The 16966-nt window shown below is 38.7% G+C and overlaps 2 protein-coding genes across 4 annotated transcripts; both read right to left on the reverse strand.

Moving 5' to 3' along the window:
- Positions 1–512: 512 nt before the first annotated feature.
- LOC137170500 (regulator of G-protein signaling 7-binding protein B-like) lies at positions 513–7099 on the reverse strand. Its single transcript, XM_067573930.1, has 6 exons — positions 6552–7099; positions 6151–6323; positions 5325–5455; positions 3784–3922; positions 3566–3636; positions 513–2851 (listed from the first exon to the last, which is right to left on the reverse strand). Exons 1-6 carry the CDS (start codon positions 6681–6683, stop codon positions 2760–2762), a joined length of 738 nt encoding a protein of 245 aa, XP_067430031.1. The 5' UTR covers positions 6684–7099; the 3' UTR covers positions 513–2759.
- Positions 7100–7660: 561 nt separating this feature from the next.
- Positions 7661–16696, reverse strand: rnf180b (ring finger protein 180b). Of its 3 annotated transcripts, none has more exons than XM_067573923.1 (8): positions 16554–16696; positions 15432–15532; positions 14972–15067; positions 13865–14620; positions 11303–11431; positions 10935–11154; positions 10325–10450; positions 7661–8958 (listed from the first exon to the last, which is right to left on the reverse strand). In XM_067573923.1, the coding sequence occupies exons 2-8, from the start codon at positions 15486–15488 to the stop codon at positions 8762–8764; spliced, it is 1581 nt and encodes a 526-aa protein (XP_067430024.1). In that variant the 5' UTR covers positions 15489–15532; positions 16554–16696; the 3' UTR covers positions 7661–8761. The 3 variants fall into 3 exon arrangements, with proteins under 3 accessions (XP_067430024.1, XP_067430023.1, XP_067430025.1); XM_067573922.1 differs by having other exon boundaries at positions 16558–16686; XM_067573924.1 differs by lacking the exon at positions 16554–16696 and adding an exon at positions 15737–15890.
- Between the last annotated feature and the right edge of the window lie 270 nt (positions 16697–16966).

Below are 16966 nucleotides of genomic sequence, written 5' to 3' on the forward strand. Positions count from 1 at the left end.
TCATCCACGGAGGGAAACTTACCAGTACAGGCCCACTGAGATGAATGAGAATCCGGACAGTTTAGTAATGATATCAGACGGGCATACATGTCTTTCAATCACTCGATTTACTTCAGATCCAAATGTTCAATGGCTAAAATCTTTTACCTGGTTAAAACATGTAAAAACGACAAGGATCTAAAAAGTGTATTATAACATTATGGCTTAAAACTGGATAAAATGTCAATTTGTGACAGAGCGTCTGCCAGATCCCTTAGTAAATAACAGTTCTTAGAAACAACTTAAAATCCTCTTCCAATGACTAAAATCCTTTATTCTGTTAAAAGATATAGTTAAAAACAACCAAAAGAGAGTATTGTGAAAAAAAGTGGCTTGAAATTGGATAAAAAGTCCAGTTCTGACAGGGCCTCTGATGGGTACACACACAAGAAGATTGATATTGATCTTGTTTGAAAGTAGTATCAATCTTCTCATTTCACTCTCAGAAAGAAAGCAAATAAGTGTAGTTGAACTTTAAGTTAAAGACATTTTTTATTCATCTTATTTGCATATAAAACTTTATTCACATTATAAAATGTCCTAAGCTGTACATAAGTTTAGCTCTGGATTCTCTACATTGCAGGACACACAAACTACACAAATTCTAGTCAGAGTCATATACATGCCAAAACAAAGAATTTAGCCATTTAGACATCACCACTTTACATTAAAGAAAGAAAACACGTTCAGAGTTCTTCACAAACACAAGTTTACAAATGTTCATACAGTACATTGCACTTTCAGTGGGATAATGGCTCTATTAGAATGTTTCAGATGAAGACCCTCACAAGCGAACTTTAGTTTTTTTGTGTGTGAGGTGACGCATTAACACAGTTCAAATGATATAGGGAAACTGTTCAAATTAGCTGTAATTAAATCCAATCCGACTCCAATTATTCCTCCTCTGTAGGTGTTTTCTGTATGTGTGGAGCACCTGCAAAGCCCTTGTGATGGAAAACAGAAGATAAAAGTTAAAAATGTGCTTTTTCAGGGAAGACTGCTAATAGCATGATACACAGTGGAAAAGACTAAAAGCCTACTAGTGTCCCCTATAGGCTGCAACAACCATTACACCCCAGTGTAGTGCTGGATACAAAGAATACTGTGATTATTTAGCTAGTCTTAAAAACAAAGTATCAGGGCGACTGTTAAAAAAATAAATATTAATCTTAAAACCAAGTCATAATATTTTGAGGGAAAAAAAGTCAAAATATTACAAAATAAAAGCTGTAAATTTACAAGAAAGAGACATGATAATACAAGAAAAAGCCAAATTGTCATATGGTAAGATTGTATTCTCACAATATTAGTTTTTCTTGTAATATTATGAATTTTGTCTTATATTATTATTATGGCAGTTTTCTCGAAGTGTTTCAACTTAATTCTCAAAATGTTTTGTCTCATATTTGTCTCATATTTGTCTCATATTTAGCTCCACTACCATACTGGTAGTGGAGCTAAATATATTAAGGATGTCCTGAGGGTGGCGTTAGAGGAGAAGTCATGAGATCACTGAAATGAAGAGGTTTATCCTCTGGGGAGCAGGCTTGTGATTGGTCCTTTTCCATGTCAAATCTTCCCATTTTGCTATTTTCTAGATGATAGTATTTTAGATTTTGATATCTTCTGGGTATAAACAGAAGATTTTGCCTGATGGTGATGCTAGAGGGAAGGTCAGGAGGTCACTTAAGTTATTAGTAATCATCTTCTGGGGACCATGAATACCCATGGCAACAATTTGATGTTTAGCTGCTGCAACAGTAAAGGTCAGTGGATCAAATCATTAGAAAGCACCCTCTGGCCCAATCAAATGTCATAGTAATCTGGACAGTAGTTGTTGAGTTATCTCATTCCATACCAAAGTACTGAATACACTCACTGACCGATACCATTGTGCATCATCAACACTATGGGGGTGAAAACTGAAGGCCTGACAATCTGCTGAAAACGTCTAAAAGGGTTTAGGCAAAGTTTTTAAACAGCTTTTACTTATCTGGAAAGTTTCTTTTCTACACACGCTGTTGAATAAGTTCAAAATCCTTTTTTTCTATAGAGAAATGTATGAGTTATAGGAGCCAGTTATGTGTATGCATCATAACACTGCAGATTAATTGCTTTGTCTACAAGGTGTCACACTACACAGGTAAGCAGAGACTCACCCGACAAGAACCTCTGCTGAGCGATGTTAAAAATGAAATACATCTGGAGGTTGTTCGGACTTAAACATCTCACGTTGTGACACATACACATTCAGACATGGAGGCTTGACACAAGCACAGTGAGACACCTGAAAACTGAAAATGCCTGTGCATAGCCCAAATATGTACATTTTAATTCTCCTTAATTATATAAAATGACAGGAAGATTAGGAGGGAAATGACCTTATGTGTAAGATAAAGATTGGTGATCGGTGTCTATTATCTACAAGAGAAAAATAACCAAACTCAAACTCTTTCCAAGCCCGAAAACTGTACATAACAAAACATCCCCGAAAGGAGTTGCAGAACCAAATGACCAAAAAGGCAAAAAAAGACAAATTGGATAGAATAAGATAACAGATACTACAAGACTACTAATTCAGATAACATGGAAAGTCGTCTGATAAGACAAAAATACTGTATATAAATAAAGACTAAAAGGAAATAAGATTAATGAATCTCTTAATCAATACATGTCACAAAATAAAATAAAAGTCCAGTGCTATATACGGCTTCAGACTCTCATCCAGACACCATGCAGCAGAGTCCTGGGAAGCGTCTCTTCCTCTGTCTGATCAGCGGGTCAGGAGTCAGATTCAACAAGCTGCTGTCATCTGCAACAAACAACACTTTATAAATACCATCATGTCATTCTGCTTAGGAGTGGCCTTAAAATGTTATCAGTATATCTTGCAAAGTGTGAAACTACCCATTAAAACATGATATTACCTCAATTAAGTTAATTTAAGCTTTTGCTAAAATTGACACTTGTCCATCAGGAGTGATTGTGCTGTGGTGACAATGTTTGCTGATGATGTGATGGTGCTGACTGATGTTCAACAAAAAAAGGATTTAAAAGCTTCCTGCAGCATAATCCACTGTCACAACAACCCCACTAGTGAATGAAACTTTACACTTTTTAATACCTTCAAAAGGCCTAAATTTTGTTTTTTAACACTTCCAAGACCTGCAGCTACCCTGTATTACCACAAACAATATAATATGACACACTCCTAATTGTGCAGTGTTTCCATCACAAAGATTAACATCTGAAAATAAATTTTCATAATTCCTTGTAATACCCCTGTAATCATCTGATGACCGCTTAAATTGATCTCACAACTGCTTGGGGGGTCAAGACCCTCAGGTTAGGAATCACTGTACTAACTTCTAGTTCTCATAAAAGGATTCTTTCATCAGTACTAAAAAAAACACATTAAAAGATAAATGAGTATCTACTACTGTAGTAAAAATTGAACACCTTCACATTTCATCCAAGATAAAAAGTGCTGCAAAAGGCCTCTGAACCGATCACAAACATCACACACCTTGGTTTTTCAGTGGCAAAGGCATCGTGTCCCTGAGTTTGCTGAGTAGGTTTCGCATCTCTCGCATATCTCTGTGAGTACAAAGAAACGCTGAATCAGCAGATTATTTGCAGTTCAGATTCATTATTATGAATTAACAACGGTATAACAAACAGTTTATATCTCCATAAAAAACAGTGCAAGAAAGAATTTTTAAAAAGCAGGTGCAGTCAGTGTACCTCTCTATGTTTTCAATATCGGTTCCCACCAGCCACTGCTCATGAGGGAAGTCTATGGAAGAGGAGGATCGGTCCTCTAGGATGGGAACATCCGAGCTTTCATCCACCCTGAAGTCCACCTTCGGCTCCGAGTCCGTTCCTTTTAGGTCCGAACAGAGACAGCAGCACTAAGCCGTGGTCAACAAAGACGCCGCAAACACTAACAACAACTACAACGACTGTAAGGCAATGGATGATTTCTTTCTATAAAACAGAAAATTCTGGTGTTCATCATGCAGTATTTCAAAAATATTATCTGTTTGGTAATCAATTTTATGATCCAAGGTCTTTAGTTAGCTTATAACTTATCTTTTAAAAAAGTGATTTTTTTAAATGTCAAATATTTTATGGTCCTGCAGGGACTGTCAGAAATGTTCACTGAAAATGTAAACAATCAAATTAACAGAAAACTGTCCCTTCCATCAATCTAACTACAGTTGTTTTAATTTCATTTTTATAATTTTTTATTTAAAAACATAATGAAAATGGACTCCAAACCTTCCTGTACACATTGGCCATGATAACAGCTCTCTGCTGCCCTCTGCTGTTTCTACAGTGTGTGGTTCAACCTATCTGATCTACAACATCTTACAACAGCAGAGCTTTTATGGCTTCATTTTGATTGTGTGGGTGTTCAAAATGCAGTTTGAAGATGCTTTCAAGTCAAACCTTATCTAATTCAAGTAGAAAACAAATAGTGAAATAGATTTGAAAAGCATTTTGTTTACCTGTCTGAAATGCATTTGAAAAAGCTTTACAACTGCATACTTTAGTGCATTATCAGACTTCCATACACACTTCAGAAATGCTTTTCATGTGCAATGCTAAGAGATTTGAATACATAATACATGAATGCATGTATTTAGAAGTACACACAGCATTGGAAATTGAAGTTAAAAAGTCCTCCAGAAGGAATTGCAATAGCGCAACAGCAGAAAAGACTTTTGAAGAGGCTACTTGACAAGGAGATGGTTGTTTTTGGTTCTACTCTGTGTGTGTTCTTAAGAGTATGGAACAGGCTTAAAAGCAGGTTGTTCCAGGCTGGATAACCACCTGGAAAGTCCTGAGGTACAGCCTTTAATTCCAGCACTGACATGACAGTTAGCCAGCACGCACAATACCAGGACCCTGAAACTGAAGCAGCTTTTATTGTTTAAGCCTTTGCTTTTCCCACTGTAACATGTCAAAATAGCTGCTGTAAAAAAGGACTATTTAAAAGATTTTTACTGGATATGTTTCTTCTTTCTTACTGACGGGCAGATTTTTCAAGTGATATGCATTTTCAAAACTGAACAGACTGAGTTGGCTGGACCCATCTTCTTCATGGTATGTGATTTTGTTTAAAAATTGATTAATTTCAAGGAAGTTTCAAAATATTAGTCTTAAAAAAAATCATGAAACTGGCTTTAAAAATAACATGTGGCTCTTTTACTGTGTTTGTATTTTCTTGATCTTTTCTTTAAGTGTTGTGTGACATCATAACATTGTCATTGTGATGGTACTTTTTCTGTGAAGCTGCAGCACCCCCAGCAGGCACATGGATTTCAGCATCTCTGTTATGAACATCTCCAGGCAGCACTGCAGCTGGATGAAGAGCCGACAGATCTCAGGGTGGATCTCTCCGTCCTCTGGACTGCAGCGTGAGGAGGAGGAGGGGTGAGAGAGAGAGAGAGAGGAGGGGGAAGAGGAAGACAGAGAGAAAGAGATACAATCAGTGAAGGCGAATGTGTTTTTCCACTAGTTGGCATTCATTGCATAAATAGAAAATTACCTTGTAGACACTTGAAACTTGACACTGGAACACAGTGAACTTAATGCTGCTAAAAGTTACATTACAGAAGTAACTGTTAGTTTATTTCCACACCAGGATTTCCAAAGTTCAGATTGTGAACTGATTTGCAAAAACAGAGCAGTCCTGCAGTTTTGCAGGCATGCTAGAAGGTACCAGTTTGGACATTAAACACCACATATAAATTCTTACGGTACAGAAATGAATGGAAACCAGTGGCTTCATGGAAGTCAGTTTGTTTTACTCAAGTTTTTAGATAACAAGACTTTTCCTGTCTTGTTATCTTGTTATTTAAGAATAATGGTCTTTTCTGTTGTTTTTGTAATTTGTTTTAAAAAGTACCATATAAATATTATTTTCATTATTGTTTTAGGCATTAAATGCTGGAACAATCAGATGTGCAGTTCTGTCATACCGTGTGAAGATTTTATTTTTTTAACGCTTTTTCACGGGAGAATCGGGGTTCAAGAGGTTAAAGTGTGTGAACAGTTAACATGATTTCAGTTGATGGAGGAAAAAAAATTATATATCCTTCTTACCCTGAAACAGAAATGACGGCGAGATCCTGGTGCGCAGCCCGGGCCATGGAGCATCCTTTGGCCCGCGTGTGCTGCATCTGAGCCCGCAGAGACGGACAGTCGGCGGAGATCTCCCCGACGCATATGACCTGCTCCCGGTACAACGCTACGAGCGTGTTGAATTCCTGCACAGTCTGGATAAATAAAACCGTCACTACCTTTGTTAAGTCTGATATGCATGCATCTTGGACTAAAAAAAACCCTAACAAAACACAGCACAGCTTTGCTTGTCTCATTTGCGCCACTGTTGCACCTGCACATAAAGTCGCATCTGGTGAATACAATAACCTGTCCCTTGGTGCAGGACTACGGTTAACACGAATCATCAGCACTAATCATTTGTCCTTTTTCATTATACTCACCATCCTGCTGCAGTCCACAGCTCCCTCCGTGCTCTCCCGGCGCTCCGGCTCCGTCTGCGCCCCTTTACTGATGGGAAAAATGCTCCCTGCGGATCTTGGGCGCTTTTTCCGCCCGTACGGTGCAGAACACATGCATGCACAGACAGACAGAGAGACACCCCCTCCTTTATGGTTGCTGTTGTGTCCTCTATAGACAAGAAAATGACCCACTCAGACGCTGCAGGGTCAAAGGTTTGGTTAATGTTTAAAGCCCGTGCAGAGGTGTGTCGCTATTTCCCGGAGAAGAACCGTGTAGCGGGCCGGACGGACCCCCAGCAGTTCCCTCTGCATCCCCGCCGAGAGGAGAGTCACCTTCAGCCCCTCCTGAAGGCCGACAGGGAGGAGGCTCCTCCGTCTTCCGCCGCGCACTCACGTGTATGGAGGATTCAAACAGCAAAACAAATCGTCACTCTCCGACTTACAATTAACCCTTTAGAAGCAACACACAGTGGTCCAGAAAATCATTATTTATATGCTAAATTAGATTATAAAACACTATGTATCACAGTCTACTGACGTCATTAGAGGATTAACATCGTCAGTTTGTGGTAGACATGAGTTGAAAGGACTGTTGCCAGACTTTGGCTAATGTGATTGTGAATTAGCACTGCTGGGACTGATTAGCCAGACTTTGGCTAATGTGATTGTGAATGTTCTTTTTATAACCTTTATTTAAAGCTGCATCATCTTTTTTGGCTACAAGAACTCCAAAAAAGCAGACAGACCCTGACATATTACATATTAGCTATGGCTAACATGTTAGCAACAATTAACAATTTTCACATGGAGTGCACACATACTAGCAATATTATCATATTCACCTCCTTTTACCTCTGGTTTGGTCTCCACCAAGTCCTGAGAAAAATATCTAGCTCTTAGCTACTGATGAATGAGCTAACAGCAAACAAAACAATTTACAAAGATTACAAAAAACAAGTATGTCTTTTCTACAATAACACAGCTTAAAAAGATAAAGTGGATTTGTTTTTATTTATTTTAGTCAATTTAATGTATAATGCTAAACCTGACTCCATATGTTCAAATAAAAGAATGTACAGCTGGTGCACAGCTCAAATGAAACAATATTTCCATAATAGTTTATTTTTAGTAAGACAAACTGTGGATAGTGAGAGTTTTTGATCAGACTTTTACAAGTCCTTTTCCTTCAAGAAAAAGACAATTATAGTTCACTGAAAACTTGTAAACAATGTTTACATTTTCTTCTGGCTTCCTATGGATACAGTGTATTCAGTGTCAGAGAGCTAAAACTTAAAGTTGTTTCAATACAGTTTCACATTTCTGTAGACAGAAGGCACAGAATAAGCAAAGGCACCATATTGAAATGGGTATTTTACCCATTTGTGAATCTGATTTTCTGTCAGCTCCTTCTGTTTCTGCTACTATCAACCTCTCAATCAATTTGATTATTTATATCAATCTAACTGCTGCTGTCAAGAAGCAAACATTTCTTAGCAGTGCATCTCAATTTGTATCTTACATCAACATCATTTCACTTAGCTTTGCTTAACATAACAATGAATAAACTTTCCCCAATGATGCTGGAGCAAAATTAAATGGAGTTAATGACTCAAATTAATTTCAAAAGTGTGTGTGTGTTAATTAGTGATTCTCTCTTGTTTTTTCAATGAAGTGCCTGTTTGACTCCTAAAATTACCCTGTGCTACATTGAAGAAATAGTTACAACATTTTGTATACTCTTATTTGGTTTCTTTAGACTTCTCTAGACCCCTTGAGACTGAGATGTGAAGACTGATATTAATCTCATGTCTGTGCATTAAGTACAGAGCTGGAGTCAGGATGTTCTTAGCTTAGCTTAACATAAAGACTGGAAGTGGGGAGGAAACAGGAAGTGCTTTTCAAATCATCATTCAATTTTTAAAACTAGTTTGTAGTCACTTGACCCAAACTGTTAACTTGTCCAACCTTTCGTGCAAATTTTAAACTTGCAAATGTTTAGATTCTCTTCCCATAGTTGTTTTCATAAGATTCCTGCTCCTCGCTACTACTTATGTCTTAACCACCTCCACCAATTTCTGAAATACTTTAACACTGAAATAACAGTGAAACCAGAAAAAGCACATTACATACTCTCTTTACAGAGAAAAAAGACATAACCCTGCACTGCAAACTCTTGAACCCTCCTCCGTGTCTCAACAGTAGAAGTAGTACAAAACGAAACAGAGGAACAAGAAAGCCAGGATCCAGTTGACTGAGTGGATGTAGACGATGACCAGTCCGATGTCAAAGAGCCAGTCACGCATGTCGGCGAGGTCCAAAGCGTCCAGTGTGAAGCCTGCATGGGCAAAGTGCCAGCGTCTCTGTGCGTTCGCTGCTTGTCTCTGATATCCTGAAGTTAAACAGATAAAATTATGATCTGTACTAAAAGTGATTAAATAAAATGTATCCTTGTGCTGGTTTGAATTTCTGTGCAGTAATGTATGGTCTGTATTTTAAACATTAAATGTCCTTCCCAACAAGTCATTTAAAGGACCAGTGTGTAAGATTTAGTGGCATCTAGTGGTCATGTTGCAGATTGCAACCAACTGAACACCCCTCCCCTTCCAAGTGTTTACGAGAACTTATGGCTGCTGCGAAACACGCAAAGAACACAGTACGCCCTCTCTAGAGCCAGTGATTGGTTTTTTCCATTCTGGGTTACTGTAAAAACATTGTGGTGCAACATGGCGGGCTCCATGGAAGAGGACCTGCTCCCTATGTGGATATAAAGGGCTCATTCTAAGGTAACAAAAACACAACTATTGTTATTTTCAGGTGATTATACACTAATTAAAACATACTTATGAATGTTATATTCCATTTCTGCCAAGTCTGTTCCGGTAGATGCCACTAAATTCTACACATAGCATCTTTAATCTATTACTCCTTAAAGTCCTTAAAATTCATGATTTTATAATCATCACTAATTCCTAAGAAATACCTCAAACAAGATAAAACGGTGGGGTAGCAAGATTTTTAAAAAGGAAAAATAAGCGCTAAATATTTTCAAATGATAATTATTATAAATTATTTTCAAAAATCTTAAGATTTTTTTAAAAAGTATCATATGCACACAAATAGAAAAGGACATTTGATTAATTTCTTCTCATTTCATTAAATTATTTAATTTTAATATTGGCAACCCTGAATGTCCACTGTTAACTTAAAATACATATTAGTGCAGTGAAAAGCAACACAAAAGAGTGTCATAAATATGTACTTCCTATTTTTATTGTTATAATTTTGTACTGTATTGCTATATTTATTGTTGCTAGTTGCTTCGTTGGATAAACACCATGCTTCATACCATTGAAGTTCACTATGCAATAATGTTTATCTTACAAGATTTGTGTCACTGCTGTTGGACTGAACTGTCAATTGCTGTAAAGATATAATTTATTATTGCCACTAAATTGCGTTTGAAAAAAGGAAATAAAATGTCTTGCTTCCTTGGTCAACAAGGTCATACAACAACAGCAGGTTAAGATTTTAAATGAGTTCAGTTATTCACAGGGACATGGGGACAATGCATTGGAAATAAACATATTTCTCACATTCATGCCATGCAGATAGTTTCGGTTTATTTGTTTATTTGGAGGGGAATTGAATTTTGTTTGCTCACAGAATTAAAAATAATCCAGACTTCACTGTCAAAAGATAAAACTGGAACTACTTTCTAGACACAAAAAAACAAACTATGTGACACAGTTTCTCACCCCAGAAGGTACTGAAGCGTTTGCGACAGCTGGGCAGAGGCCATTTGACACATGAAGCATTCTGGAAGTGTTGCTTGCGGGCATAATAGACTTTTGGGAAGAAGGTCTTCGCTGTCTGGTTGAGCTCTGAAAAAAGAAATGGGAAAAGTACTTACAGTTGCTCTATGAATCTGATTGTTGAAGACAATATGCCATTATTCCTAGTTACTGCACTGTAAGGAAATTCTATCAAGTGTAGCGCTGCCCACAGAGGCACAGGAAGAACAGTTAATCATTTAGAAAAAAGTGAAAAATACCCTGGACATTTTCACAGAGCCCTAGTTTACAGCTTCAAATTACTTGTTTCATCCAGACAGCAGTCCAAAACCCAAAGGTAATCAATTCACAATGGTATAAAACAGAGAAAAGCTGTAAACTCTCACATTTGAGAAGCTGGAACCAGCAAATGTTTTAGAATTTTGGATTATAATCTATAATAATTTATGTTTATAATTTTCTAATTGTGATATCTAGGTCCTTATCGATGAACACTATTATCTGGCAGGAGAAGGACAGTACATCAGATGTTTCTGTATTTTCATTCGGAGCTTGAGTCCTGGTCGAAGCTCACCTTTGTGGAAGTTGGTGTGTGAGATGAGTGTGCGGCAGAGAGGACAGGGTGTGTTTGTCGGTCGGTTCCTGGCCAGCGTGCGGAGACACGGCTCACAGAAAACATGACTGCAGGGCTGACAGCTGTAAGGGCTGAAGTAGACGTCGAGACACACAGCGCAGGTCAGGCCTTCTCTGTCCTCCTCCTCACTGTCCCACAGTAAACCACTCACACTCCCAGCCTGGACACAAACACATGTGCAAACACATATTCACTAACAACCTCGAGGCAATTATCAGGACAATGTCTTTGTAGTTGGTGGTCATAGGTAATGCTAGGGCAGTGTGCTGCATACACCCACATTATCAGAGTGAACTCTGGTCTCTCACCTGCTCCTGCTCCAGTTGACTGTGCAGCCATCGCTCCCTCCTCCTCTGTTTCCTCCGGAGACTCTTCAGACGGTTCTTCTCCCTCTTGCTCAGTCTGTTTGACGCTGGGGAGGCCAAAGAGGCTTGAGGCTGAGGAAAGTATCACAAACACACATAAAGATCCCTGTCATTGATTCAGAAGCTGAAGTAACAGAATCCATGAGCTTGATTAATTGTCGTTAACTGGTTGAAGCAGGGATGATTCAACCGCAAGTGCCATCAAATACCAACTAACTGCTTCATGGTGTGTTCACACCAAACACGAAGCAAATACAAAGTCAACGCAAAGCGCGACATGAGTGATGCGAATATGCGAAATTTGCGTCGCGAATACGTGAAATTCATATAATCGAGTTGAAAATATTCAACTTGAGTGTAAAATCCACATGTATCACAGGGCTAGACTGGGGGATTCAGTTGCGGCTTCCTGACAGACAGCTGTTGAGAGCTGACCAGCTCTGGAGGAGAGAGCCAGGGAGCATGTTGGTGCTGCTGCTGATGATTTCTGGAGGAATAAACACACACCGGACCACCACACCACTCACACCAGATTCTGCTCTAATCTGGAGCTGTTTACTGGTGGGAGGAGTTTATCTTTTAAATTTTTGGGATTCAAAAATTGTTTTATTTCCAATTTCGCTTCTTAACCTAACTTAAGCGGTGCTAGACTCACACACGTCCCTCAACTGCTGTCAACAATTATAAACATCTTCAATGCCTGTGGGTTTATATAGTTTTAAAGTTACAGAGCATGTAGAGTACGTGTATATACATGTCAATTTGTATTTATGCCTTTAGATGATGTTATTTTGAGTGTCAATGGAGCAGCTACAATGTTTGCAAAGCATAGCTCTGATCAATCTGAACTACATTCACAAAACAAACTTTTTAAAAGTTGTTTGCTTGACGTCTTGCAGACAAACCTGACAGAGCATGAATTCAGACTTTTTACAAATCAGTGTCATGATGTAGTTATTACAGCATCCTTTTGATTCATTTATTGCAATTAAATCACAGCAAAATCTAAGTTTATTTTGGGTTCATACCATTTTGAGGTCTGTAGTTGTCATCTGGGAAGTGTAGTAAATCATTTGTGGGGGGAGTTTTGTATGACGGATTCATGCAGTTTATCACAGCAAAACTAACAGAGAGAAGCTGATAATGTATCTCTCAGTGTTTACAGATAAGTGTCAGTATGACTGTTGTTAGCAGGAAGACTGAGCAGTCATGATGGCAGGCAGGCTGAGCTTCAGTAACATCACTATGTTGGCTCTCATTTTCTGGATGGGGACTAGTCGGTGCCTGCTGTTGCTTGCTGGCTGTTTGGGGCGAATAAACACAAATGATCCCGCAGCAGGTATCAGTCATTTACCACAAGACAAGGTTAACATTAACAGAAAACTACAGTCTAAAGTCCTGCTAACCTCCCCAATAGGCTGCAGTGTTCATTACACCTCACAATACAAACATGTTTGACAGAACAAATAAGCATACTGATGATTTAACTATTCTTAGTCATTGGATATTCTACTACTGGATATTCTTATCCAGAGGTGGAGATAAAAAATGTAAATGTTGTCCTGAGGCTGGTGATAGAGGAAAGGTCATGAGGTAATTAAAGTCTATCAATGTGATCTGTAAATTTCATGGCAAGGTGGACGTTAGATTTGGATATTTCTTGTGTAGAAAGAAAATTTGGCGCTATAGAAAAAGGTTACTACGAGTTAGGTCAGTATAAAAACATCAAGATTCATCCTCTGGGGATTATGAATATCCACAGCACATTTCATGGGAACCAGGACATTACTTTTCAAGACACCTCAACAAGAAATAAACAGATTTTTGATCATTTTTGTTCTAATTTTTTAAAATATATTTGGGTTCCTTCTTTTTATTTTATTTTTTCATATGTTATAATGCTCAGAGGTGCAACTGATGCAGGACACAAAAAAGGGACCCTTTGAGTTGTCATCTCTTTTGTGCCAGTGTAACATGCCTATTATTTTATTTATGTATTTTTTATCTTTAGGAACATCAGGGTTTCCTGTAGGAAATGATTTAGTCATGTTGAAAAGTCACCCAGATCTGAATGAATCTTGTCTTATGATCAGTTATTAAACAAATGTCACACTCATTAAAAATGGCATTTAATGTGAGAAGTAGTTCCTCTGCTCAGTTTCCCTGAAGATTAAAGTTTTATTTCATAAAAGTTTATACATTTTTTACACTGTAAACAGAGTTAGCCTTTGTTTCCGGCGAGATGGCCCACTTCTGCAAGAAAACATTACGGTTTTGCTGCTGCTGAGTTGTTGGTTTTCTTTCAGTTTTTGTAAACTTTTTCCAGATGCTGCAAATGAACCTTTGGCTGTCACTATATGTTACGTGAAATCTAATTTAAAAACAGAAAGAAACTCTGGAGTAATATTACTATAATGGAATAACATAATGTATTACACTAATCATTGGCTACGCTCCTAATTAATGCAGATTTTTTCAAATTCACTGTAAAGAGCAGCAACCTACCACCACTTCCTCTTCCTCCTCGGCTGCACTGTCAGAGATGGTTCTTCCTCTGAGGAGCAGGCCTGAATCAGAAACCTCCTCATGGACAGCTGTGGTCTCTGCAGAGGGCTCATCATCCTCCACAGTTTGCAGCAGCTGTTGATCCAGAGGCGGCACTCTCCCTCCAGAAACAGAAGAACGGCAGGCGACAGCATTGAGTGAAGCACCACCAGTGTCAAACTGCTGACTTGTGGGATATGAGACAGGTGTCCGTGTAAGCTCATCTGACCCTGCCCGCGTCATCTCAGCAGCAGACCTGTATGAACGTCCTGCAGGGCAAAAACATGAAGACCTGATGGCGGAATCATCCTCCAAACTGCGGCGTCTCCTATGAGAGATGCAGTAAAGAGGACTGAAAGAAAACGACTGGCTGTTTTCACTGTCAGTCAGTGAAGTCGAGGCCTCTGCGGGGTGAATGTGGGACATGACGGCAGCACAGTTGAGCTGTAAGCTGTCCAGTGCAGTTCTGCTAAATTCAGGCCTCTCCTCTTTATTCTGAGAGCCATCTGTCAGCAAACCAGCGTGTCTCCTCTCAGGTCTCGTCCTCCTCGGCTGCACAATGAGGAAGTAGTGTTTGTGGTCACGGTCCACACGGCTTTTGTTGAGGTGGATGGTGGCGTCCTGCCCACAGGGACACTCACTGCGGTTGATGAAGTTGAAGCCGCCCAAACGAGCTCTGCAGTTCTGGCAGTTCAGTTTTCCTACAGTCCACTGTGCCTGAACAGAAAGCAGAGGATTAGAAATCACAACAATATCATGAAATCTACTGTTTTTCACATAATAAAAAGTCAAATCCATTGATTTTTTGCATGATAAAATGTAGGGCTGCAACTAATTAGTATTTCACTTATCAATTAATCGATTTACTATTTTGTCTATAAAATGTCAGGAAATGTGAATGTGAGAAATGCCCATCACATTTTACAGCAAATCTTCACATGTGAGAAGTCCAAAGCTGTTTGATTATCATAAACTAAAATGTTCATACTGAACAAGATAAATTTAGAAGTTAAATCAATCACTTAACACTGCACACACGTCATTCCTAAACTGACACACTTACTGTACCTGTTGAACAGAGGTCAGTATCCATTCTGGCAACGTGTCAACATTCACATGCCAAATGCTGCAGACAGCAGCTGAGCTTTCATCCGTGGCCTCAACCTGCCTCGTCATAAAAGACACACAATCAACCAGGACAGTTCCCACCAGACCCAGTTTCTCTGACACTGATAGCCAGCCATATTTTTTATGACTGAAACACAGGCTGTTATCTTTTTTCCAACACTGGTGTCCCTTTACAACTTTGTAGACTATTAGCTGTTATCAGGGCTGAAACTAATTATTGTTTTCATTGTTAAATAATCTAATCTAGTCTTAAGTGTCAGATAATAGTGAACAAAGCATCAAAATTTCCCAGAGTCTAAGGTGAAATCTTCAAATGTTTTGTTTTGTTCAAACAGTCCAAAGCCAAAAAATATTCTAGCTAGATAGCTAGATAGATACACGCAAAAGAATTTTCACCCACCGTCGCCAAACACGCCCCATCTATGACACCCTTCCGACACCTCCTGCAGCGCAGCATGGTTCTCTTTGTTCAGGCTCTTCAACAGGAAGTTTTTAGTCCAGCTGTGTTGATAATGATGAGAAACACAGTCAGGATATGCAACTGAAAACACACCTGCATTAGTTTACATTCTGGCAAAAATGACCGTCTTCTTCAAAATAGTTGCAACTCAACAAAAGATGTAGGCTCAGTATAGTCAGCTATGTCTGTAAACTATGTAACAAACTAAATAAACTATAAACTATATAACAGAAAAGCTCACATACCATAATTCTCTTTTCTAGTCTATTGACATTGTTTTGGAAATCTGCCTGTATGTGGCATGAATGCAGCCAAGACAAACTATGTAAAAATGTTAAAATATAAACCTGTGACACCTAGAGCTCAAGTGTTGACTAACCTCTAAAATGCTACGAATGTATAGCTACGAAGTTATTGCAGTGAGCCACGTTTACATATGAGGAAGCCGGATGCGGTTTCCTGTAGGGCTGCATTAAAACCGATGTGTCTACCTATAGAGTAAACCCCCTTAAGAACTTGTTTGGTCGAGAAAAGGAAGTAACCTCACTTGTTTTAAATTAATACAGCTGTTGAACATAAAAAGGAGTCGGCCAATTAAGACCATTTATTAATCTAGTAATCTACAAATTGCTGCCAAAAAACATCTCTTTCCCATTTTCTGTATTGCGACTAAGGTGCACAAACCATGAATAACAAACTAAAACCAAAAGTAAACAAAACATCTGCCTCAAATGTCACATGTACCATGCCCTAAAGCCTATTGACCCTGGACTGTAAGGTTATGAGCACATGAGTAACAGCAAATATTCAATATTCAGCTTCTGTAACAGGTTGAGAGGATTTCTCGGCATAGGTGTTTTTTATAATGCTATTATTATTCCTCGTGTTTTAACATGTACAGTACATCGCTAACAGTCGAGTGGTAGATTAAAAACAATGTCATGCTGCTAGCTCAGCTCTGTTAACAACAACAACAGGCTCTCTCGTGGCGTTTTCACCGAAAAATAACACTCTTCAGATAATGACACTCAGAAAATCCACCAATTTATGATGTAAACTCACCTACCTGATAGCTGGAGAGATTTTTGCGCGATAGTTACGAAGAAAAACTGTCCACAACAACGTGAAAGTTGGGAAGCCTTTTCTATATAAGCCAGGCCTTGACGTCACGACAGCTAGGACACTACGGTAAGTCCAATGGACCAAAAATATCCTACATTCTTTCGAGATCAACAAAAAGAGAAGAGAAGAGAACAGAGGAGAACAGAAGATAAAAGAAGAGAACACTCGTTTACAGTATTAAACTAATTCATTTAAATAAAGAAAAGTTGTGACTTAGTTTGGAGGCTACAACTTCTTGTTCTTGTTCTGGCCCTCTGACAACTTGCCTGTATCTCCTCCACACTGCAATGCGCTCCTCATAGGGATCCCTGGCAGGAGCATCTAGCCTAAATGCTCCAATGCATTCACAGCAG

This window comes from Thunnus thynnus, chromosome 19, assembly GCF_963924715.1.
Source record: "Thunnus thynnus chromosome 19, fThuThy2.1, whole genome shotgun sequence".
NCBI lineage: Eukaryota > Metazoa > Chordata > Actinopteri > Scombriformes > Scombridae > Thunnus > Thunnus thynnus.